At 35.7% G+C, this 24,710-nt stretch overlaps 1 protein-coding gene across 3 annotated transcripts in view; it reads right to left on the reverse strand.

Moving 5' to 3' along the window:
• Positions 1–587: 587 nt before the first annotated feature.
• LOC136035165 (pancreatic triacylglycerol lipase-like) overlaps positions 588–24,710 on the reverse strand; it is a 60,535-nt gene continuing 36,412 nt past the window's right edge. The window contains exons 4-7 of one of the 3 annotated variants that reach the window (XM_065716733.1): positions 17,079–17,342; positions 15,587–15,808; positions 8,536–8,716; positions 588–5,863 (exon numbers count right to left, since the gene is read on the reverse strand). In XM_065716733.1, the coding sequence (XP_065572805.1) occupies positions 5,806–5,863; positions 8,536–8,716; positions 15,587–15,808; positions 17,079–17,342 (725 nt within the window). In that variant the 3' untranslated portion in view covers positions 588–5,805. Of the gene's footprint in view, positions 5,864–8,535; positions 8,717–15,582; positions 15,809–17,078; positions 17,343–24,710 lie in introns of all 3 variants that reach the window. The other 2 variants (XR_010619354.1, XM_065716734.1) reach the window with 2 other exon arrangements.

Here is a 24,710-nt window from a genome sequence, read left to right on the forward strand (position 1 = left end):
ATAAGGAGTTTCTGTCGTCGTCTTACCAGGGTATGACGAAGGTGATGGTAGATACTTATGGAAAATCCTTACAGCCCGATTTTGCACAATTTGTAACGGTTTAAGATGGGTTTTAAATGTTGCCAGATAAACAATAGGACAATATGATAAATGGGAATGAACTAAAGAAAAAAATAGCAATCTTAATATTTCACAAGGGAAAAAACGAACAAAGTGGCGTGAGAGGGGAACTAGTTGCCCTACAATGTCTCTGGTCACCTTGAAAGGGCACTAGAACTTTTGGCTCCCGTTCGAAACAGCCCTCTCCTAATCTTCTAGGGCCAATGGTTCAATGCAGTCCCCCTCCGGGAGAAAAACCCAAATATTCACGCATCTGTGATCTTTCTTCTGGTTGAACCTACATGATTCCACCTTTTTGTAGATAGAATCTTGAAGCCTCTACAATAGAATTCTCTAATATGTTGAATCGGATGTTATGGTTTCCGTTAAGACTTCTTGACTGTTTGGAGGTGTTAGGAGGGCATGGGGATTGCCAGCCCTACTCATGTTAGTTTTTTTGCTGACCTATCTTTTTCATGGGAAAAAAATTTTTATATATCATTCTGCTTTTCTTCTATAAGTATCCATAGTATGACTTGCTATTTGAATGCTGGAAAAACTTTTTCAATCGTTTTTAATCCTGACACAAATAGTATTGTTTAATTTAATATCCCAATATATTGCTGAGGTTTCTCATTGGCAACCATACACACAGTACCTTTTGATTTAGTTTTAAAACAGCATTAAGTCTTAAAGCATAATGGACCAATTACATATTTGTAAGATAATATTTATTTTCAAAATGCTATCCCAAGCTATAATAGAGCCGAATTCTCTTCGTATGTCTAAAAAGAAAAAGCAAAACAAAGAAACAACTAATACAGCCGAACAAAAGTAGAAGAAACACCAATCAAGCATAAAAATGGTCAAGAAAAATAATTTGATATCCCTTGAGACGTAGCATATAGACTGTTCTACTAAGCTGAACAAAGTGGACGTCTCCAAATTTTGACTGGATGTGTTTGGAAAATAATGGTCTTATGAGGAGGGCTTCTTTCCCTCCTGTCTCTTTTTACTCTTTAAGGCACTAGAACTTTTAACCTTCAATCGAATTAGCTCCTTTAAAAATTTCAATAATATTTCTAGTTATTATTAAGCGGCATGCAACTTGCATGCCCTTTTGCATGTATGCCCTTTTGAAAACCTGCATGCATATGAGTTTTTCGTTTAATTAAATATCCCCCTAAACGTTCCCTATAAGTTTTTCCTTAATACCCTTCGGGTGATTAGATATAATAGCTATAATGGTAGTATTGGCGGTATATATATTGCCTTTAAAACAACTTATACGTCCTCTTAACCACCCATGTGGCCATGGTATGAACCAATTTAGTTCTATATAGTTTCAATATTTCCCAAATTTTTCGCCTTAGTAGCAGTATTAGTAGTAGCAGCAAAAGAACAATTAGTAGTACCCTTATCTTTAGTTGCAGTAGTAGTCGTAGAAGTAGTAATAATAGTAGCAGTAGTAGCAGTATGAATAGAAGCAATAACAATAGGATGCAAATATTTTCATTTGGTTAGTTCACTACCCCCCACAACAAGCCCTGTTAGTTTAAGCTTCACAAACCAAACTGTTTGTAATGCACTGTTGTTAAGCCCTTTTGTCAACCTTAATACAGACAGTGTGTCGTGATTTAGTTAACCCCCCTCCCCCAAAAAAGGTTTCTTGAAAATTTAACCTCGATACCCTTAGGCATAGCTGTAATAGTACTCATAGTGGTGGTAATTGTATTACTAGTAGTAGTATTGGTAGTAATAGCGGTAGTACTAGTAGCAGCGGCAATATTAACGTATTGCTTTTACAAGTAGTTGCAATGGAAGCAGTAGCTGAAGCATTAATAATAGTAGAGAATTTAGCAGAGATAGAAGTATTAGTATTAGCGTGTACATATTGCCTTGTAGTCTGATGATTTCCCACTCTTAGCATTCATGAAAGTTTCAACTTAATTACCGAATTAATTCTTTAGTCACGGTCTTTTGACAATGTGCATGAGCATAGCGTCTTTTTGGTTCAATTCAAATTTCCCCTCAATATTATAAATGGAGTAGTGTGGTAGTAGTAGTGGTAGCAGTAATATTAGTGGAGTTGTAGTAGCATTGGTAGCAGGCAAACATTCCCTTTTTGATCATCTTCCATATCATTTACTGAAAGCTGCAAACTACTATACCCAGTCATTTAATGAGTCATTCACTTGAATTCCCTTCGTCTTTTTGGAAAATGAAATAAAAAAAATGCACTATACCATATACTGTATGTAAACAATTTACGAATTGCCTAATCTACAGCTCTCGAACTGAGGACTGTGGGGAGGTTGACACCCCCAAGCACATAATTACTGCACCTTTCAACAATTTTGAAAAAAGTAGTTCTCTCGAGATTTTGATCGGATTTGTTTTGGAGAATTATAGGATTGTGGGAGAAGGGCTGGTTGCCCTCCATTCAGTTTTGCCTCTTAAACAGAGCATTTTCATTCAAATCAGCCGATCATAGTTTACACGACCATCCGTTCTATAAAAACCTTACATGCCCAGGGCATAACTTATAACCCTTACCTATAGGCTCTGGAAGGTTGTGTTAGCCCTGAAGTCATTGTTATGTGTTCTTCGGACTATGGTGAAGAAAATGGCTGTCTCACAATTTTGATCAGATGCGTTAGGGGAAAAGAGGGTGTCATGGAAGGGGGGCTAGGTGCCCTCCATCATATTTGGCCCTAAAAAAGGAACTAGAACTTCAAATTTTCAATGAAATAGGCCTCCTCTAAAGATCGCACAACCACCCCTTCCATGAAAAGCATATATGCTCCCGGGTAAACCCTTGCCACCAGACTCAGAAGGGTTGTGTCAACCACGAAGATATGGTTATGCGAAGTATGGACTGTTTTGAATAGATGGTTGTCTCAAAATTTCTGTGGCGGTATTAGGAAAAAAATATACCATAAGGGGGGGGCTAGTGACCCTAAGATACCTTTGAAATTTAAAAAGGACACTACAAATTCTCATTTTGAATCCAATGAGCCTCCTCTGAAGTTTCCCTTTCCGTACATTATATGCCCCAGAGGCATAGCCTACAACCCTTGCCCTGAGAGTTGTGGGGGATTTGTTATCTTCAAAGACAGAATTACTGTACCTTTCAACTACACTGAACAAAATTATGTATTTGGGGAAATGATGGGCGTAGGGGGGAGGGCTGGCTGCTCTCCTATGACTTTGACTGTAAAAAGGCACTAGAAGTTGCAATTTCCAATAGAATGAGCTACTTTCAAAGTTTTTATGACAAATTGTCTATACGAACTGTCCTGATCTAGAACCAAAAAAGAGGGAGGGTAATCTGCCCCCTGACCCTTTTGAATCTTAAAAGGGCCCTGGAACTTCTGATTATCAGTTCAATGAGCCTTTTCCGTAGTTTATATGGCCACTTTTTTCTATAATAACCTTATATATCCCCAGGGCATAGCTTACAGCCCTTGTTCTTAGGGCTGTGGGGGGTATTATCCTCAAAGGCATCATTTTCAGACCTTTAAGCTACGCCAAACAAGATGGCTATTTCAAAATTTCCATTGGATGTGTTTTTGGAAATGATTGGCGTTGGAGGGGGGCGTTTTTCCCTCCAATCACTTTGGACCATTAAAAAGGGCACTAGACATTGCAATCTCCGATCAAATGAGCCCCTTTCAAAGTTACTCCTTCTGCTACTCCTTCTGTACGAAGTACCCTAGTTTAAAAAGCAAAGCAAAAATAATAATAAATAAATAATACACATCGCTCTTTACTTAGGTGGCGTTATTGCAGTGCTTATGATAACTCGCAGGTATAATAATAGCTTTTTCAATCTCTGCCAAACGTAGTTTGGGCTCTCATTTAGACAAACTATGGCATAACACACGATATTCGAACATAAAGAAGAAGTAAGCTTTTCCAGGCTATAATTACGTTGCTCACATGTACTTCAATGTTGCTCACGTACTTGTTGCTCACGTACTGTTGCTCACATGCACTTCAATTAATTATGTTGCTCACATGCACTTCAATTAATTATGTTGCTCACATGTACTTCAAGTCTGCATTACATAAGAATAACCTGCATTTGTCCTCCTTCAGATCAGATACCTTTTGTATGATTTTTTGACATACAAACTCTGTCAGCGTGAAAAATGTAAAGACATCCCTAATTATCCAATGTCTAAGGAGATACACCATAATGAGACGCACTTAGATTGGTTGGACAAAGATGACGACAGGGGATTTTAAGAAAATTTATTAATTTCTTTGTAATCAAAATACGTAAAAGCACAACATCTTCAAACACATCTGCACAGAAATAAAAAGGGGGACACCTCTTTTTCCCTTGACATTAGTCGGAAAGCCATCCACATTGAAACATTTTAAATATGGGCCAAAAACTTTTTTGAATGGGCAAAAAGTTTTGCTTGAGGCCCTTATGATGCTGTTGTAATTATTTGTTTAAGGTATATTTATAGAAATTTGAATGCTGGAATTAAAGACGACAGTCTGTTATTTAGGATCCTGAAAGGTGTACGCAAAGGAGCTTTGACTTCTCCAGTTTTGTTTAATAATTACGTTACAGGTGCTCAGGATAAGTTGAACTGTGCATTTATCTTCAAAGGAGTTGATCTTTCGCAAGTTACGTTTGCGTATGGCTTACTGAACCTTTCCTGCACTTTCTAAAGATGCTCTTCGAATTTTGAGCTTTTTCAGCAAGGGTATGAGCACATTGGTTTGAGTTTAGATAGTGATAAAGCAGTTTTTCTACCATTTAACTATAGAGGAAATCGAAGTTCAGTAGCTCGATTTACTTAACTACTCGATTTATCTGAGTAGGGGTTACTGTTCTCAGTTATATAATAACCTAACAGTTTCTCACCTACTTGCTCTTGCTCATGTTGGCCCTTTTTTTTAACCGTGGCAAGAACAATAAGTTCATCGTCTTATTTAGAATATGCAAAGTAGCTAATGGAAATACCATCATGGGTAAGCAACTTTTTTCGGCAGAGAAAGTTACAATTGGTAAAACCTGCTGGGGTTATTGAGAAGTGTATTGGGTATTTTTCGTGATTCTGAATGCCAGAAGTCTTCCTATCTTTGGTCATTTCTGTTTGTCCGTTGTTGAAGTTGTCCAAGAATGTGTTTATTTCTGTTGTTTCTTTTATTTTGTTTATTTCTGCTCTGTCTTTTTTGTGCTGTGCCCATTTTTTAAGGGTTATAAGTGAAATGATGATCATGGTGATGATTATTCTTTACTGCTATAACATCATTTATGTTTTTATTATCATGTAAAAAGATATTTACATTTTTTTTTACTATTTAGGATTATATTTATGTACTGCCATAATATGTAATTTAGTTATAATATTCTAATGTTTACTTATAACATAATGTTATTCACCTCTAACATTATTTATTAGTTTACTAAAACAAAAGCTTAAATACCTAATAATAGTTTCTTACGATCTCAGTAAAACTACCTAAACATACAAAATCCAACGAATTAATAACCAAACTAAAAAATGACAAATTAAACAAAACTAAAAAATTATATAAAAATTAATTTGTTAAAAAAATTGTTTATCTGACTGTGAGAATAGCAGTCAAGCGTTATGACTAGTGAGCTATTCAAGTCCCTCGTTTCACTATTCTAAGGTTCGGTGACAGGATAGCCAAAGTGACTTTGTGTACTTCTCAGGTTCAGGTGTAGGAGTAAGGCCTCCTTCCTTTTGTTAGTAAGTAGAAATTTCCTCGGGCTCTACAAGAAATGGTGACCATTAGAGTTAATTAGAATGGTAATATTTGCTACACAAAAATGTTTTTGTCTCTTTGTGGCTCTGAATTTCACACAGAAGAGCCAATCCGGTGGAACTTGAATTACTGATAATCTTACAGTTCAAAAGCCGGTCAGATTTCATAAAGGAAGAAATATTATTTCTCTTTCTATACATAACTAAGGAATACCAAAATACAAACCAATCAAATTATAGCGTATTTTTAACACACAGTTTTGAGACTGTGGTGGTTCGCTCTCACTTCAGTTGAATTCTCACCCAAACATTTCAAACACTTTCAAAATTTGAATCCTGCCCAGACAAAGAAACTGCTGAGAAATTTTCCCCGAAGAATAAGACTTTCAAAGGAAGTTGATAGTCATCTTTGGAGTCGGGTGAAAATACAATCAAGTTTCTTCAACGTTGCCAGCAACAGAAACGCCGAATTGACGTCCTTTGCGCCAACAATGGCTCTGAAGCAATGTTTATCCTTGTTATTTTCAAAATTAAGCAGTTCTTGGTAACAAACTCTAGTAAGGAGCGACCCGGCTCAATAGTAACCAAACTCTAAAACACGGAATCTTGATAAAAATAGATATATCAAAAGAATTGAATTTTTGTGCTGATTTTAAATATATAAGTTCCATCAAGTTTAGTCATATCCATCAAAAGTTACGAGCCTGAGAAAATTTTTCTTATTTTCAAAAAAATTCTAGTTTTGTTTCCAACAGATGTGACAGGATATTTTGAAATCTTTTTCTTGACAACCCTCATACTAATGCAAGCCAACATATTACTCCCTTTATATCATTTACCAGTTCTATTTTACATGGCATCCCAATCTTTGAAAATTATCACAGCTTTAAGGAATAAATACCATTATTAATAAAACTGACAATTCACAGATATTTGTTCTTTTTTTAGTAAAGTGCATATCATGTTCTGGCCTTAGGAAGGCATGGGGGTTATCAGCCCTACTCATGTTAATTTCTTTTCGTTTTGAGTTTGACTCGGCTATTTATTTTAATTTATTTTCATTTAATTTTAATTTATTTATTGATAGTTATTTATGGTATTTTTACGCTTGGAAGATTATTTGACTTTATTTCTGCTCATTTTTACTAAATAGAGCTCTTTACTTTTTTTGAAAAAATTGTTTTGTGGAAAAGTTCTTTAAATTAATAATTAGTAAAGACGTTGGATATATCAAAGATGTTATAAGTAGAATAGCAAAGGCTCAGGGTGTCTTTTCACAGCAGAAAAAAGTTTGGAAGAACAGGAATATAAGTCCACAAACCAAGATTTGAATATTGAAAGCTACAGTGAAGACAGTGGTGAAGTAAGGTTCTGGAGCATAGGCGCTCCGAAAAATGGAGGACGATTTGCTAGATGTTTTCCAGAGAATTTGCCTACGGATTGTTTTGGGTATCAGACTAACTGACTGAATCTCAAACAGCAGGCTGTGCAAAAAGTGTGGTTCAATCCCAGTGTCTAGCACTATAATGATACTTTGAGATGGCTAGAACACGTTATTCGGATGAAGGATTACAGATTGCCAAAGATGATCATTTTCGGCCATTTGTCTGTGGCCAAACGGAAACAGATTGTCCCTAAAAAACGATCATAAAAACGAAAAAGTGATCATAAGGTACCGACTTATAGGGATTTTTCCCATTCCCAGTGCTTTTAATATATACATATTTTTTTAATCCTTTGCCAACCGAAGTCGAAGCCAGAAAAATCTCAAAACGATGTTTTACAGTTGGAATAAGGCGAGTAAACATCAATCATGTCATAACTATTCTTAAAGGTTCTGACCTGAGTAAGTTTTACATTTTAATCATTTTTTTAATTAATTAGCCATTTTAAAGGTCAATAAAGCCTTGCAGGATGACAGAAGAGGTCAATTGAACTTTGAAATTGATTTTAGCAAAATACTGAGCTAAAAATATTACTATTTTTTACTGTGGTAGTAATTCTGCAGTTTCAATTGAATTGAGGAATTCTGGAGTAAATTCAATTCCTCTTTTTTCTTTATCTTTTACAGAATTGTGACTTTAATACGATTTGTATTCTCCTGGGAGGCGATTGAAAAGTTTTGCATTTATTTTAAGAATTTCTTTGTTGATCGAAGCTAAAGTAATTCGATTTTTTTTTTTCATTTGAGTAGTTAAGGGGTTACAAACTCATAAATTGACAAGGTAACAGAATAAAAAAGAATTTCAATTCGATATATTTTAGCTTTAGTTAATTTTAATTATAAACAGGAAGGCAGTTAAGTCTGAGATTTTGTTTTCGTAGAGAACGAACCAATTTTACATTCCGCGAATTAAATGCCAGGTTAATGTTATATTACTGTGAATGTTTCATTTTAGGATTTTTAAATTGTGTCAAGTCTTTAAGATTAATATCAGCTGAAGTCGATATAGATAGTGAAGCGTGTAACCAAAATAGTCAGTTGTTTGTTTGTTTTTCCTTTGAAAAGTATTATTGCCATTGTTTTTCCATTCCTTTTTTACCAATTCGTTAAGCAAAAAAAAAAAATCAAGAACATTAACCTTCAGCTTCAACAAGTATAAAAATTCTAATATTAGTTTGTGGCATCCTTTTATTATTTTCACCCCCATTTTTATTTAACAGGGAAGAAAAAACTCACGTGGGCGGAGTCCAAAACCCCATTGGTAGAGCCATGCTGCAATTACTCTTGGTTTTGTCACAATCACCACAAAGGCCAGCTTTGAATGATGGATAGTCGGGACAAGGCACTGCCAGAAATTTCTTTGCACTAGCTACCGACTCCAAAAAATATTTCCAGGATCTCATGTGACTACAGGCAGCTATAACAAAAATACCAATTTTAATACTATAGAAAATCAATGGGAGAATCTCCAGCATTTTTAAAGGGGGAGGGCAAAAGGGTCTATATCCAGATATTCAAGGAGTATAGGATACAATTTTTTTCTCCCCCATATACAAATATTTTTTCTCCCCGTGTTATTGGGGTACAACTGCCCCTTTGATCCCCTCCCTCCAAAAAACGACATCCCTGATGGGGATTAATGCAAAGATTAATATTTAGTCACAAAAACTCTACTTGTAACTAATTGTTATTTGTAAGGTTTTGAGTATAAGGGTTTTCTTGCCCAATAGCTTTCTGATATAAGCTTGCAGTTGTCAAGAAAATATTGTTAGAATGTTTTGGGATGAACCAGCATTTCAGAAGACAAATATTTTATAGTTCTTACTTCCCTCCCTAACTTTGCTCTCAATCCTTTCCAAACACATCGTTTAGCTTTTCCCTCTCCTACGAGTACCTTTGGAGATGCTAAAGATATCATATTCTGATAGTGAAATTATAATGACATTTAGATTATCTCAGTACTCCAAATTTTCCAAACCTGAAATGCACTCCAAAAATTCCGAATATATTCGAATAATAATTCGTATAAAAATTTCAAATAAATAATATTATTTTGATAACATGGCTCTATAGTTTCTTTTAACTTACTCCTACCTTTCTTTCAAAGTTTGGGGTTTGTTTGGTCCTCCAGGAACCTCTCCAAATGTCTGATTAATTCTTCAGGTTGTTCCCAAGTTAATGCAGATACTCTTTATTGATAATTAAGCCGCATATGACTTCTTTTGTTTTACATCACTACTTGATCAGAAATGTATTCTGGTTCAGTAAGTGCTCATACCAGAAATTCAATACAGATTGGAGAATAAAATTTTAAATCTTTCCATCTTCCCCATCCTCTTAGTCAAAATAAATTGTTTGCTTTCCAACCTTTTTCCTCTCTGAAATTTTCAACTTGATCACCTGGATATTCGAAATGTTTTATTTAGGCTGTTTGGTGATGATAGTTTTAACGCTCCCAGTTCGTTTCTGAGATATTGCAGATGGACTCTTTTGATAGCTTGACCACATATGAGTGTCTTTTGAATTAATTCACTGCCTAATCAAGAATATATTTTAAGTTGTATAACAGCTGAAGGTAGAAAAGTGTATTGGTTAAGCAGAAACAAAGCAAGTTTAGCCTCTCTCTTCAATTAAAAATTTTAACTACCCTTCACCTCCCCTTATATATTTTCCTACGAACCCTGAAAGTTTATACTCTGTCCTTGAAGCTGTTTTTAAGATATTAAATGTATGATATTTTGATATTCTGGAGGAACACAATATTTTTTAATTTCAATACATCTCCTTTTAAGGAGAGCCAAATCTTGAGCCTCAATCGACACTCTCTTAGAGGACCTCATTTTTGTTGTAGTTGAGGGACATACCCGTAATTTTTTGGTTAATTAGCCTTTCTAATTCCAAGGACTTGCAGCTTCTACTTTCAAACTGACCAGCAACAAAAGGTTTAGGCCCATTTCTTAGCCCCTTCCTCTTGGCTTAACATAATATTTGATCCTTTTGAACCAGGCAATGACTCCTTAAAGTTTCGAGCCAATAACTCTTTCAATATCAGGTGAGCCCACGTTTTACACCATATTAATTAAAAACAAACTTTCCAAAAAAGAATTTTTTTTCAGTTAAACGAAGAGCCCTATTAAACTTAAGACGAGAAGAAAGTCCCATAACAAGTCAAGCTTAAAACGAAATACCAGAAATTACTATGAAAGAATAAATGAAACTCAAGACGAACAGAAACTAAAAAAAAGTAACCATATAAGGCATAAATTTAACAAACACTTATACAACTACTACTACTAATAACTCACTGCAGCACCAAGCCGCCTGAGGCCAACACAGCTACACACGCTCCTCCTCCAACCTAATCTATTTAAAGCCTCCCTCTTTACACCCTCCCAGGAAGTTCCCATTTCCTTTAAATCTTTATTTATGACATTCTCCCAACCCAGACAAGGACGACCTGCTTTCCGTGTAGCCCCAGACGGTTGGCCAACAAGGATAATCTTCGGTAATCTGTCATCCTTCATCCGTACAACATGACCTAGCCATCTCAACCTTTCTTTCATTATAGCCCTAGAAAGCGGGAATGAACCACATTTTTCGTACAACCTACTGTTTGAAATACGGTCAGTCAGCCGGGTACCCAGAGCAATCTGTAGGCAATTTCTCTGGAAAACATCTAGTAAATTTTCATCTGCTTTTCGGAGTGCACATGCTTCAGAGCCATATTTGACCACTGTCATCACTGTAGCTTCTAATATTCTAATCTTGGTTTGCAGACTTATCTTTCTATTCTTCCAAACTTTTTTCAACTGTGAAAAAACACCCTGATCCTTAGCTATTCTACTTTTAACATCTTCACTGCTCCCATTATCTTCACCAATAATACTACCAAGGTAACTGAAGCTCCCAACCTGATCAATCTTTTCGTTTCCTAATGTCACCTATTCATCTTCACTTATTCCTAGCCTTAGTGACTTAGTCTTCTTCACATTAATTTTCAAGCCTATTTTAGCACCCTGAACTCGCAAAACCTCTAAATATTCACTCATTTTGGTCACACTTTCATCTAACATGCTTAAATCATTAGCATAATCTAAGTCCAGGAGCGTTTTTCCTCCCCATTTGATTCCGTGGTCTCCAATTGCCTCTCTTGTGTTCCTTAAGACGAAGTCCATCAAAATGGATCCATATAAAGGGGGATAGAACACAACCCTGCTTAGCTCCTGATTTAATACAAAACCAATTGCTAACATCATTTCCTACCTTAACCGCAGCAGTATTATTCTCGTACATGGCAAAAATCACTTTAATGTATTTTTCTGGAATACCATATAACGATAAGACCTTTGTTAACGCTCTTCTATCAACAGAATCGAAAGCTTGCTCATAATCGATAAAACTGAGGACCAAAGGTGTTTGACAACGAAGGCACTTCTCAATTATTAACCTAAGAGTGAAAACTTGGTCGACACGTCCTCTACCTTTTCTAAAACCGCATTGTTCTTCCATTAAAACTTTGTCTACACCATCTCTCAGTCTAAAAAGTATCATTTTACTCAGTAATTTGCTACCTACAGAGACCAGACTAAGGCCTCGATAATTACGACACTCACTCTTGTCACCTTTCTTATACAGTGGTTTAATTAAGGTTTTCCTAAAATTAAAATTCATTAAAATTAATTCCTTAAAAGGTCTAGCTAGCCAACTATTAATACTACTACTGACAACTCATCACGACACAAATTAACCTCAGCTAGCTCAACCCGGTTCTCCTTCATCGTAACCTCCTTGGAGCTTGAGTCTTTACGGTCTCCCATGAAGGTTCTATTTCCTTTCAATTGTTTCTTATGACCACTTTCAATCCCATTGAATAACAACCTACTTTTCAATTTTCTCAGCTGGATTACTAAATCGATTATTTGAAACCTATTATCCTTCATCCATAGAACATGATGTGGGATTGAAAGTGAGATTGAACTACTGCTTATGGAAAGCTTAGTATGACATTAAATAAAAAAAACAAGTTTTTTTAAATGAAAGTAAGGAGCGACATTAAAACTTAAAACGAACAGAAATTACTCCGTATATGAAAGGGGCTTTTCCTCCTCGACACCCCGCTCCTTACGCTAAAGTTTTTTATTGTTTTAAAAAGTAGAGTTGCGAGAAAGAATCAAACTTTAGCGCAAGGAGCGGGGTGTCGAGGAGGAAAAGCCCCTTTCATATACGGAGTAATTTCTGTTCGTTTTAAGTTTTAATGTCGCTCCTTACTTTCATTTAAAAAAACTTGTTTTTTTTATTTAATTTCTGAAAGTTTTTTAATTAATGCATGACTGATTTTGGCTCTCTGTACATAAATTATTAAAATGAAATTTGCATATTAATTCTTTTTTTGGCTAAATGGCTTTCTCTTAGTTTTGATCAGACGATTTTGAGAAATAAGGGGTGGGGAAGGAGGTCTTGTTGCCCTCCAATTTTTCGGTTACTTAAAAAGGCAACTAGATCTTTTATTTTTAACGAACGTTTTTATTAGTAAAAAAAATACGTAACTTAAGAATTAACTTACGTAACAAACTTTTATATTCTTATTTTTTGATTATATATATGAGGGGGATGGTCCCCTCGTTAATACCTCGCTCTTCACACTAAATCTTGTTTTATCCCAATTCTTTAAGAATGACCCCTGAATCAAAAGGCCGTAGAATAAATAGTTGAAATTATTTAAAAAAATTTTAGCATAAAGAGTGAAGTGTTTATCTCCTCCTAAATACCTTGCTTTTTATGCTAAAGTATTTTTAGAACCCCTCATATGCGTAATAATCTCTGTTCCTTTTTAAGTTTTAGTGCTTCTCCTTACTTTCAATTGAAAAAACTTTTTCATGTTTATATTTTCATTGTTTTTTTTTATAGTAATGCTAGAAAGTCCTGCGCCCTTTTCATTGAATTTCTCTTCCCCCATGAAATATTCCTCCAAGGAAAGATCCTCCCATATAGCCCCCTCCCCTGAACCCCACACCCAAACCAAAAAAATCCCCCTGATAACGTCGGTACACTTCCCAGTAACCATGACTGTATGTAAACATTGGTCAAAGTTTGTAACTTGCAGCCCCTCCCCCAGGGACTGTGGGGTGTAAGTCATCCCCAAAGACATAGTTATTATGGTTTTCGACTATGCGGAACAAAATGGCTACCTCAAAATTTTGATCCATTGACTTTGGGAAAAAAATTAGCGTGGGAGGGGGGCCTAGGTGCCCTCCAATTTTTTTGGTCACTTGAAAAGGGCACTAGAACTTTTCATTTCCGTTAGAATGAGCCCTCTTGCAAAACTCTAGGACCACTTGGTCGATATGATGACCGCTGGGAAAAAAAACAAAAAAAAACAAATAAACACGCACCCGTGATTTGTCTTCTGGCAAAAAATACGAAATTCCACATTTTTGTAGATTGGACCTTGAAATTTTTTGTATAGGGTTCTCTGATACGCTGAATGCGATGGTGTAATTTTCGTTAAGATCCTATGACTTTTAGGGGGTGTTACCCCCTATTTTCCAAAATAAGGCAAATTTTCTCAGGCTCGTAACTTTTGATGACAATGACTAAACTTGATGAAACTTATATATTTGAAATCAGCATAAAAATCCTATTCTTTTGATATATCTTTTAGCATCGAAATTCCGTTTTTTAGAGTTTTGTTTACTATTGAGCCGGGTCGCTCCTTACTACAGTTCGTTACCACGAACTGTTTGATATGGTTGCTTTTACAATTTAATTTTCTGCTTTTACAATTTAAATAAATAAAAAGAGTGTAAGTGTGTCCAGGTTTCCAAAGAGCATAGATAGAAATTTTGGGAATAATATCAAGTTTAGGATATAAAGATCCTAAACTTTTTTGCTTATCCTTCAAGAAAGTGGGATTGAACCGCAACTTATGGAGAAATTTGTATGACATATGTTTGCTTTTTACAATTTAATTCTTTGCTTTTACAATTTAAATAAATAAAAAGAATGTAAGTGTCAAGGTTGTCAAAGAGCATAGATAGAAACTTTTGGGAATGATATCAAGTTTATTTTTCAGGTTAATTTCAGGAGTTATACAATTAAATCAAAAAACACTGTTTGTGTCAGATTTAAAAATGTAGAAAAAAGTTTCTCCAACATACACAGCAACCCAAACTATAGCAGCCCAATACGGCAACCCAAACTATGGATTCTTATGAAAAACTGAAAAGATTTGTTTTTTTTTTCATGATAAAGACTATGTCAATAAAAAAACAAACAGAAACTAATCTAAAAAACTTTCTCCACAAAACGAGTTTTTCAAAGAAAAGTAAAGAGCTCTATTGAGCCAAAAATGAGCAAAAATAAAGTCAAATAATCTTCCAAGCATAAAACTACCACAAATCACTATCTCAGCAATATCCCAAGAACGACTGAGGGTATTAAGTTGAAAATTTCAGAGCTACTAGTATTACCACTCGTGCTCTCACAATGTAACCAAATCAAAAGAGTGAAAGTGTATTCAGGTTGTTAAAGAGCATACATAGAATTTTTTTGGAAATGGTATTAAATTTTATTTTTTAGATCCACTTGAAGAGGTATAAAACTAAATTAAACAATACTATCCTCGTTCAGATTTTCAAAAGGGTGTATGGTGTTAAAAATTGCTGGAAAAATTTCTTAGCTAACAAATAGCAAGCCAAGCTAAGGATTTTCTTTGAAAAAAATCGAAAAGGTATAAAAAAATTATTTTATTTTTCCGTGAAAAAGACTGTGTTAACAAAAAAGAACAGAAACTTTTTTAAAAAGCAATAAACAAATGAAACCAAAAAGGAACAGAAATTATTATAAATTACCGATTCAAACTCAAAGAGAGCAGAAATTATTATGAGGAGGGCTGACAGCCCCCATGCCTTCTCAAGACCGGAACATGATTTGCACTTTACTGAAATAAAACAATGAATGTGGATTGACAGTTTAACATGTATAAACTGATATACATTCATGCATTTAAAATGTATGGTCTTGAGAAGCTGTAGGGATTGTCAGACCTACTTATGCTAATTTATACTCGTTTTGGGTTTGACTAGGTTATTTATTGTAATTTATGTTTGTTTTGGGTTTCGTTTATTTATTCATGGTGATTTGTGGTAGTTTTACGCTTAGAAGGTTATTTGACTTTATTACTGCTCTATTTTGGTTTAATGGAGCTCTTTACTTTTCTTTGAAAAAATTAGTTTGTGGAAAAGCTTTTTAAATTAATAAAAGAAAAAAAAGGGGTTTGAATACCCACGAAGTTCACGAACTCTATTCAGCAACCCTTGGCACCCTGTCTGCTTGTCCCCACCATTGACAAAGAAGTCGGCATGACCGATTGAGTTATGAATTCCAAGACCAACAAACATCGAACTCGATTTTCCATTCGTGTGAATGACGTCGACAAAATCTGCATCTGTATAGTCGAGTCTCTCCAAGGCTCCTCTGACAAAATACCACGGCAAGGCTGGGTCTAGTCCTAGATTAAACAAAAGCAAACTTTTTTTGCTAGACTCTCCAATTCTTGAGGTTTCATGTTAACCTAATTCAACCATCATTATGCTTCAGCAGCTGTTATTAAAGTATAAAAGGAGGGTGTCCCAAAAAAGGGGCTGGTTTACATTTTAAGTTAACCTGTAAACAATAATTAGCCGAAGTAAGACGTCATCTCCCTAATAATATTGCTGAAGCTTCCGGCCCTTAATAACACACACCTCATCCTACAGTAATCAATATCTAACACCAATATTACTACTAACAATTCGTCACAGCACAAAGGCGTCTGAGGCAAAAACAAACATAAGACCAGATCGTGCGGTGAAAATGAGTTTAAAAATGTTCCAGGAAAAGTGTGCAGAAATTTTTTTACGCTACCATAACTGCGGCATCTATGATTGTCAACAATTTTTTTTTTACCAAATGGACTGCATTTTACTAGGTATAAACATATACTTTCGCTTCATAAATTCTCGAAGCTCAAAAATGACGTACTATCTTACATTCGAACAAGGTTAAAGGCAGAAAAAAGAAAATGGAGAAGAAAATAAGACAATCATTTATTTGTTCCCTAAGAAAATTGAGAGGAAAAGTCAAAACCGAAGTTTACGTAAAGGAGAAAATAAAATAGAGTAGGCTAAAGAAATAAACAGAAAGTAAACGATCTAAAACTAAAAGTAAATACAGTAAACCCTTGTTTACTAATATCAACTTCAAAAACAGTTGGTGTGCAACAGGAAGAAAGGAGGATCGACAAATATATTTTAATGTTCAACTAATACATAATCAAAAAAAAATCCCCTGAATAACAAATGAACCCAGTTCAGCAACATATATCCTACTCAATCCCAAAATAAAGAATTGCCTAAACTTTATCATGAAGAGTGACCGGGTTAGGGTGACCCCCCCCCCTGCCCCATTCAAAGACCTGTTTTATTAGACTTGACAACGAGCCACATTACGGCGGTTGAAATCAAATAAGGCAAATTACATAAATAATATACATCTTTTATTTATAAAAAACCTACTACTAATAAAATATTTTGCTGGGGGACAGGGGTGGATTGAGCTTGAAGATCCTCTGCCTAAGTTCCTAAGTGGGCACGACTTAGTGGGACCCATTCTAGAGCTTATAGCTCGTCAGTGTTAAAAGCCCCCTAAGAACAAAATTGTGTAGAGCTGAGTGTGTTTCTTAACTCATAGATCACCATTGTATGAAAGAAGGGAGCCATGTAAGTAGAAAAAATTCTCACCAGTAACACGTGGTAGCATTTGCCCATAGTTTTTCTTGAAATGCTTTGCAGCAAATCCTGCTACGTGAGCACCCATACTAAATCCAACGATGTGCACCGTTGACAAATTAGCACCATTAGAGACGAGAAAATGAACGAGTTTTGACAGTTCATAACCAACTTCCTTAGAATTAGCTGCCGCAGTGTTATAAAGGGGTGCCATGGCACTTTTCTCCCAATCAACATGAATTAAATTACAATGATCAGCATCTTCTGCCATAAAAGCTGAAATTGAAATGTTGGGTAAAATTTTAATCCTTTACTTATAAAAAAATCGAATCAATTTTATCTTCGACAATTGTTTTTTAATCTCGAGTGACCTTATCAAATTATTCATCTGTTTTATATATTGTAGTTTCTATTGAGAAAAACTTTGTTGTCCCCTTTAATTTTCTATATTTTTCACTTTTTAAGTATTGAATGATTATAATTATCATAATGTTATTGTGGTAGGATATGCAGTTTCCTTGATCTCGGGTTGAGAAAACTATTTCAATGATGGAATAAAGGCTATAGGTTACAAGGGGGAGCCCCAAAAGTCTCACTCATTACTCACCCAAAATTTGGGGGATTTAAAACTACTGTTTCATACCTTAGAGAATACAAAGTAATTTCTAACAGGTATATAACTCGTGAGAAAATGATACTTAAAGCCAAGCACGTACGCAGGAATTTTTTCGGGGGGGGGGCCAAAACCATCAAAACAGCAGATATAAAGTAGCACTTTTTTATTTAGTAATGCAAAAAGAACGTATATCGGAAAATACAGATTAACTTTAATCTCCAGTATTGTAGCGGATGGTGGGAAAAAGACTGAAGCCTCAAAAGTACGTTTTAGGCTCAGGTTATGTTCATAGCGATTTAGAACCAGTGATTAATCTATTATATCCCACTGAAAGGGAAATTTTAGGGTGAACAGTGCAATATGAGTGCTGTTGGGGGTAGTTCTTCTATTGTAAAAAGGTAGATTTTAATGAAAAATTATGTTTTCCAAAATTGATCCATTAATTGCTGTACTTTATCCTGAAAAGGGGGAAAAACGCCCTAATATCAAGGATAATTCTATTTTGCTGGGGAAAGCAAACTCTCTTTACAAAAAAATAACAGTATAATTGCTAATTACTTCAAAGAGGGTAAAAGTTTGGACAGAAAATGGGTTAATAATTGGGCAGTGACTTGACTGGATACTTGCATGCTGTAAAATCCCCCCAAAAAGGCTTCACACATGTATCTAGATTCTTAATAAATGTCCTACTTTTGCCAGAAATCCTAAGAAACCATGAGGAAATTACACATTTCACAAAATTTCAGGGGGGGCTCGAAGCCCCCCCCCCCTGCGTACATGCCAGCTTAAAGCTATTTTCAGTAGGTGAGAGGTTTTCAAGCATTTTTTTTTTCATACGGAACAAGGGCACTCGTGCATCATTCAACGAACTGAAATTAGTAGGATTTTGTTCAAATGGGCTGCTATTGTCACTTTTCTTGCAACATACATATCTTCCTCTATGCAAGTTAATAATGACTAGGACCACACTGCATTTCCATCACAAAATAAAAAAAAAATAACGAGGAAAAATACGAAAACAGTAAATAACATAGGATCAACATAGTAATTACAGTCGTCATCAGCAAAATACAATATAAAATAAATAAAAAAGAAAACAAACTTACTCAAATGATGACATCGATAAAACAAATTTTTGAACTACAATCATAAAATAAATTGTTTGAAGAGTCAAAGATTCCTCGCCTTACATAGGTTCAGCCAAGATATTTGTCTGAACCAAATTGTACAACTCTATTATTCGCTATCTCCATAAACTACCGAGCTATCTTCTCTTGGTTTCTATATAAGTTAACAAATTCACTAGGTTAACCTTGATTTATTCATCAATTCCACCATATTAGGAACAAAAGCATTTTTTTAAGTTGCTTTCACAAAGGTCTCCTTCCTCAAATAATTTGTAAAGCTTGTTGTGTCAGTGTCGCTAAAGCAGCGTTCACATGCATGTGTAGCTACAATCCCTTGTCTAGATAGGTGTCTGGGCAGAAAAGAATGTCTAGGAAAAGAATTCTAAAGAAAATAATGTAAACTACTGTTCACAAGTAAAATTCCGCGCATAGTTAAAACTACAAATTCTGTTTCAACTAGATTACACTCGTCATTTTTAACCAATCACGAGAGCTTATTCTGGCAAAACTTTCAAAATTGTAATTCTTGTTTTTACAGTCACTAAGATAATGGGTGAAATCAGCCAAACAATTGCCTTAGCGTGCTTCAGTATCATGTCTGGTTCTGCATATTTACTTTAAAAAAAATAGCAATGAAAAAAATAAAATTAAATTTCAGTTTGAAAACATAAATGATGAAAATAATAGAAATTGACACATTATGATTGGCTCTAGTCGAAAATCCTAGACTTTGAGTCCAGAACTGGATGCTTGGCTGTAGCTTGTTTAGCTTGTTTCACCAGGGTCGGAGCCAGCAGAATCGAAACTAGAATCACTGTAACCGGGGCAAGAAGTGGCGGAACTGGAACTGGGACCGGTATCTGTCCAGTGTGAATAATGTGTCTTGGAGGGGCTCTTAGGCTTTGTCCTATCTAACCAATACAAACACTGTGTCTTGGAGAAGCCCCTTAGGATTTTACATATCTGCCCAGTGTAAACAATTGGTTTTGGAGAAGGTCCTTAGGCTTTTTCCTACCTGTCCAGTGTAAACAATGTGTTTTGGGGAAGACCTTAGGGCTTTTCATATCTGTTTAGTTTTTTTAGTTTATACAGTTATTATTTGTCAGATAATAGGTGTCACAGGGTACCTTGGGTCAGTTAGAGAGTGCCACGGGCCGTGAAATGGCTTGGAACATCACGATGTAACATTGAAATGGCACACCGTTGAAACAAAAACATCTGTCAATATTTTCGAACTAGAAAAGGATGAATAAGATCCTTGGATAGAGAAAATAAGTTTTAACAGTTGGAACCAAAACAGGCTAAAATTATAAAAACAAAATGAATACCATTTTATCATAGAAATGTTTTAAAATGCGTAACGAATATTATGCAGGGGTTGCGAGAACACCAACCGATCAATTTCAAGCACTATTTTTATCAAGAAAATGTCTAACAATGCCTTAGGAAGGATTATATGTGCCGCAGGGTAACAATGGTTCAACCAGAGAGTGTCACAGGCCGTAAACTGCCTTGGAGTATTACAAGGGGTTCGCTTGCAAAAACATACCATTGGAGTTAAAGCGCAATTTTTATCTTGAAATTGTCTGAAAAGGCTTAAGGAAAAATAATATTTGCCACAAGGTGTCACGGAGTGCCAAGGGCTTGCGCTTTGGAGGAGATCAATGGCATAACGAGAGGAAAAGTTCGATTTTGAGAAATTATATACTTTTATATCTCGAATGATACCTCATTCTTAAAAGTATGTCTCGAGTATCTTGTGGAGCATGAGCATTTCAAACACACTTGAAACCTGCCACCTTGAAATTGGTCAGGATGATCCATATTGTACGGGGTGCCATGGGCTAGAAAGTACCATGGGTCAGAGATTGGGGTATTACAATGGATTGGGCTGTCCTGAACTCTAATGTAGTGATCCATGGGGTAAGAAGTGTCACGGGACCAGGAGTCACACGAGCCACAGAGTGCTACGTGCCAGGAACAGTCAGGGTCCATGAACAGTAATTTGTTTCTTGTTATCTCATATAATGGTTTTATCATTTGCTTTAAAGGAGTATTCCCACAGAAAATTCAAGTCAGGTCTTATGTTCGTAATAAAATAAAATAACGAATTAAAAGGTCATCTTGACTTATCGTAGGCAGTACAATAGCGCTGCCCAAGAAAAGAGCGATGTGGGCACTATATATTATTTATCATTATTTTTTTTCTTTTTTTTAATCATGGCATTTCGTATCGAAGGGGTTGTCGTAGAAACCTCGGAAAAGACTCACTCCATTGGAAATTAAAACGGCTAGTATCCTTTTTATTATTCTAAAGTGCTTGGAGGGCAACCAACCCCCATAAACGTCCACCATTTCCCCAGACACATCCAGTCAAAAGTTTGAGATAGCTCAGTTGAAAAGTCCAGAGATTATGTCTTTTAAAACGAAAATCCCTCCACAACCCTCAGGGCAAGGGTTGTAAGTAATGCCCTGGGGGCATATAATGTTTCTGTAAAAAGGGTGGTTATTTAAGCTTTGGGTGGGCTTATTGTACTGGTAATCAGATGTTATAGTGCCCTTTTTAAGAGTCAAAGTGATTGGAGGGAAGCTACTCCCCCCGCACCCATCATTCCCCTAAACACCCCCACTCAAAATTAATTTTGAGGTAACAGTTTTGTAAAAAGAAGTTAAAAGGTCAGGATATTATGCCTTTGAGGATGGCAACTCCCCCAGAGCCCTCAGGACCATGGTTGTAAGTTATGCCCTGGGGGGCATATAAGGTCTTTTGCAGAAAGGGCGGTCGTATAAACTTTGGAGAGGGCTCATTGGATTGGTGAGCGGAGGTTCTAGTGCCCCATTTAAGATTTAAAGTGATCGGAGGGCGGGTACCCTCCCCCCACACATACACATACACACCTCGTATTTTCCCGAATCGCATCTAATAGAGATTTTGAGATGGTTATTTGTTGTCATAGAAGCTTCGAAAAAGGCTCATTCGATGGGAAAGTGAAAGGACTAGTGCCCTTTTTAATAGTCGAAAGTTATTAGACGGCAACAAGCACCCGCCACGCCCATCAGTTCAAAGAACACATCTAATCAAAATTTTGAGAAAGCCGGAAATTATGTCCTTGAGGATGACAACCCCCAGAGCCCTCAGAGCAAGGATTGTAAGTTATACCCCAAGGGCATATAAAGTTCTTATGGAAAGTTTTTATGGTCGTATAAACTCCTAATTGGATTGAAAATCAGATGTTTTAGTGCCAATTTTCAAGGGTCAAAGTGATAGGGGGGTAGCCACCTCCCAAGTCGTATAAACACAAATGCATAATAGAAATGTTGAGATAGCTATTTGTTCAAAACGGTCCAAAGATCATATAACAATGACTTATGGATTGACAGAGTCCCCCAAAGTCTAGGGTAAGGGTTGTAAGTTATACCCCAGAGGCATATAAGGTTTTTATGGTAGGGGTGGTAATGTGAATTTTAGATGAGGGTCATTTCATTGTAAATGTATAGTTCTAGTTCCCTTTTTAGAGTAAAACATGCTGGAGAGGGAATAGCCCCCCCTGAAATCCTTTTTTCCCAAAACGTGTTCAATTGAAATTGTAAGGTAGTTATTTTGCATCCAATAGTCCACAAATCTTACAACAATACCTTTAGGGTGGACACAATCCTCCAGAGCCTATGGGCAAGAGTTATAAGTTATGCCGCGGGCACATAAGGTTCTTATGGAACGAATAGTCGTATAAACTTTGCACCAGATTGAAATCCGCTGATTTGATTGGGAGTCCAAATCGCTGATTTGATTGCTAGTAGTGCAACCGCTACTCAATGCTATTACTAGTAATATCAATGTTACTATTGTGACTACTATTACGACTATGCCTAAGAGTATGAAGGTGAAATTTTCAAGGAATTCTGAGGGGAAGGGTTAATTGAATCACAGCACGCCGTCTGTATGCAGGTTGTCAAAAGGGTGTAACATCAGTATCTTAGGAGCAGTTTGGTGTGTAACGTTGAATCTAACAGGGCTAGTTGTGAGGGATGTTGAATAAACCAAAAGAAAATATTTCCATCCTAATGCTATTGCTTCTACTCGTGCTACTACTACTGTTATTATTATTACTTCTTCTATTACTGCTAGTGTTACTAAAGCTTATGCTACTAATAATAATTCTACTACTACTACTACTACTGCTACTGCTACTGCTATTAAAACTAAGGGTATTAAGGGGAAACATTTGGGATGTATAGAAACTGTATGGAACTATTTCGAAACACAGTATGCCCGCACAGGTTGTCAAGCAGACGCACCAGAAATGCTTCAAACGGTTGATGGTATTAAGTTTAAACTTTCAGAGTGTGTTGAAGGGCATGGTGATAATCGATGGCATAATCGAAAACCGCATAATAACTATGTCTTTGGGGATGACTTACTCCCCCACACTCCCTGGGGGAGGGGCTGCAAGTTACAAACTTTGACCAGTGTTTACATACAGTAATGATTGTTGGTTATTGGTAATGGTTATTGGGAAGACGTTTTCAGGGGGGATTCTTCAGGTTTGGGGGGTTGGATGAGGGGAGGGGGCTATGTGGGAGGATCTTTCTTTGGAGGAATATGTCATGGGGGAGAGAAACTCAATGAAAAGGGCGCAGGATTTTCTAGCATTACTAAAAAAAATGAAAAAATAAACATGAAAAAGTTTTTTCAATTGAAAGTAAGGAGTAGCATTAAAACTTAAAACGGACAGAGATTATTAAGCATATGAGGGGTTCTAAAAATACTTTAGCATAAAGATCCATGTATTTAGTAGGAGATAAACACATCGATCTTTATGCTAAAGTATTTTTAATAATTTCAACTACTTATTCTAAGGCCTTTCTGATTCAGGGGTCATTCTTAAAGAATTGGGTCAAAACTTAAGATTCAGAATAAAGAGCGAGGTATTAATGAGGGGACAAACCCGTCATATACATAATAAAAATATAAGAATATAAAAATTTGTTACGTAAGTTAATTCTTAAGTTACGAATATTTTTTATTAATAAAAACGTTCGTTAAAAATTAAAAGTTCTAGTTGCATTTTTAAGTAACCGAAAAATTGGAGGGCAACTACGCCTCCTTCCCCACCCCTTATTTCTCAAGATCGTCTGATCAAAATTAAGAAAAAGCCATTTCGCCAAAAAAAGGTTTAGTATGCAAATTTCATTTTAATAATTGATGTGCGGGGAGCCAAAATCAAACATGCATTAATTCAAAAACGTTCAGAAATTAAATTAAAAAAACTAGCTTTTTTAACTGAAAGTAAGGAGCGACATTAAAACTTAAAACGAACAGAAATTACTCCGTATATGAAATAGGTTTTCCACTCCGCAATCCCTCGCTCTTTACGCTGAAGTTTGACACATTGTCACAATTCTAATTTTTAAAACAATTAAAAACTTTAGCGTAAAGAGCGAGGCGTTGAAAAGGGGACAACCCATTTCATATACGGAATAATTTCTGTTCGTTTTAAGTTTTTATGTCGCTTCTTACTTTCAATTAAAAAAAAACTATTTTTTTTTATTTAATATCTAGTGAAAACCGAAATTGTAGACAGGCAAAATCCTTTGCGAAGCAAAGAATACTTATTCAATCTAAATGGTAAATTCTAATTCATTGATCTCTGGCTGGTTTTTTGATTCAGTATCTCTTCTCCTCGTGAACAATTCATTTCGAAAGGTTGGATTTGGCTGTTGTTGTTTTTTTCTTTCTTGAGCACTAAGGATGACTTGGAGGAGGTCGAAATATTTGCTGGATTATTTTCTTTATATTTCGCTACTGGCTGACAAAATCCTTGTTTTCTTACCTTTTTTTTTTTCATGTTTATATCCTTTCCTTTTTTGGTTTCCTACGCTAAGGATAAGAAGTTGAAAGTG

Source organism: Artemia franciscana, chromosome 14 (genome assembly GCF_032884065.1).
Source record: "Artemia franciscana chromosome 14, ASM3288406v1, whole genome shotgun sequence".
NCBI lineage: Eukaryota > Metazoa > Arthropoda > Branchiopoda > Anostraca > Artemiidae > Artemia > Artemia franciscana.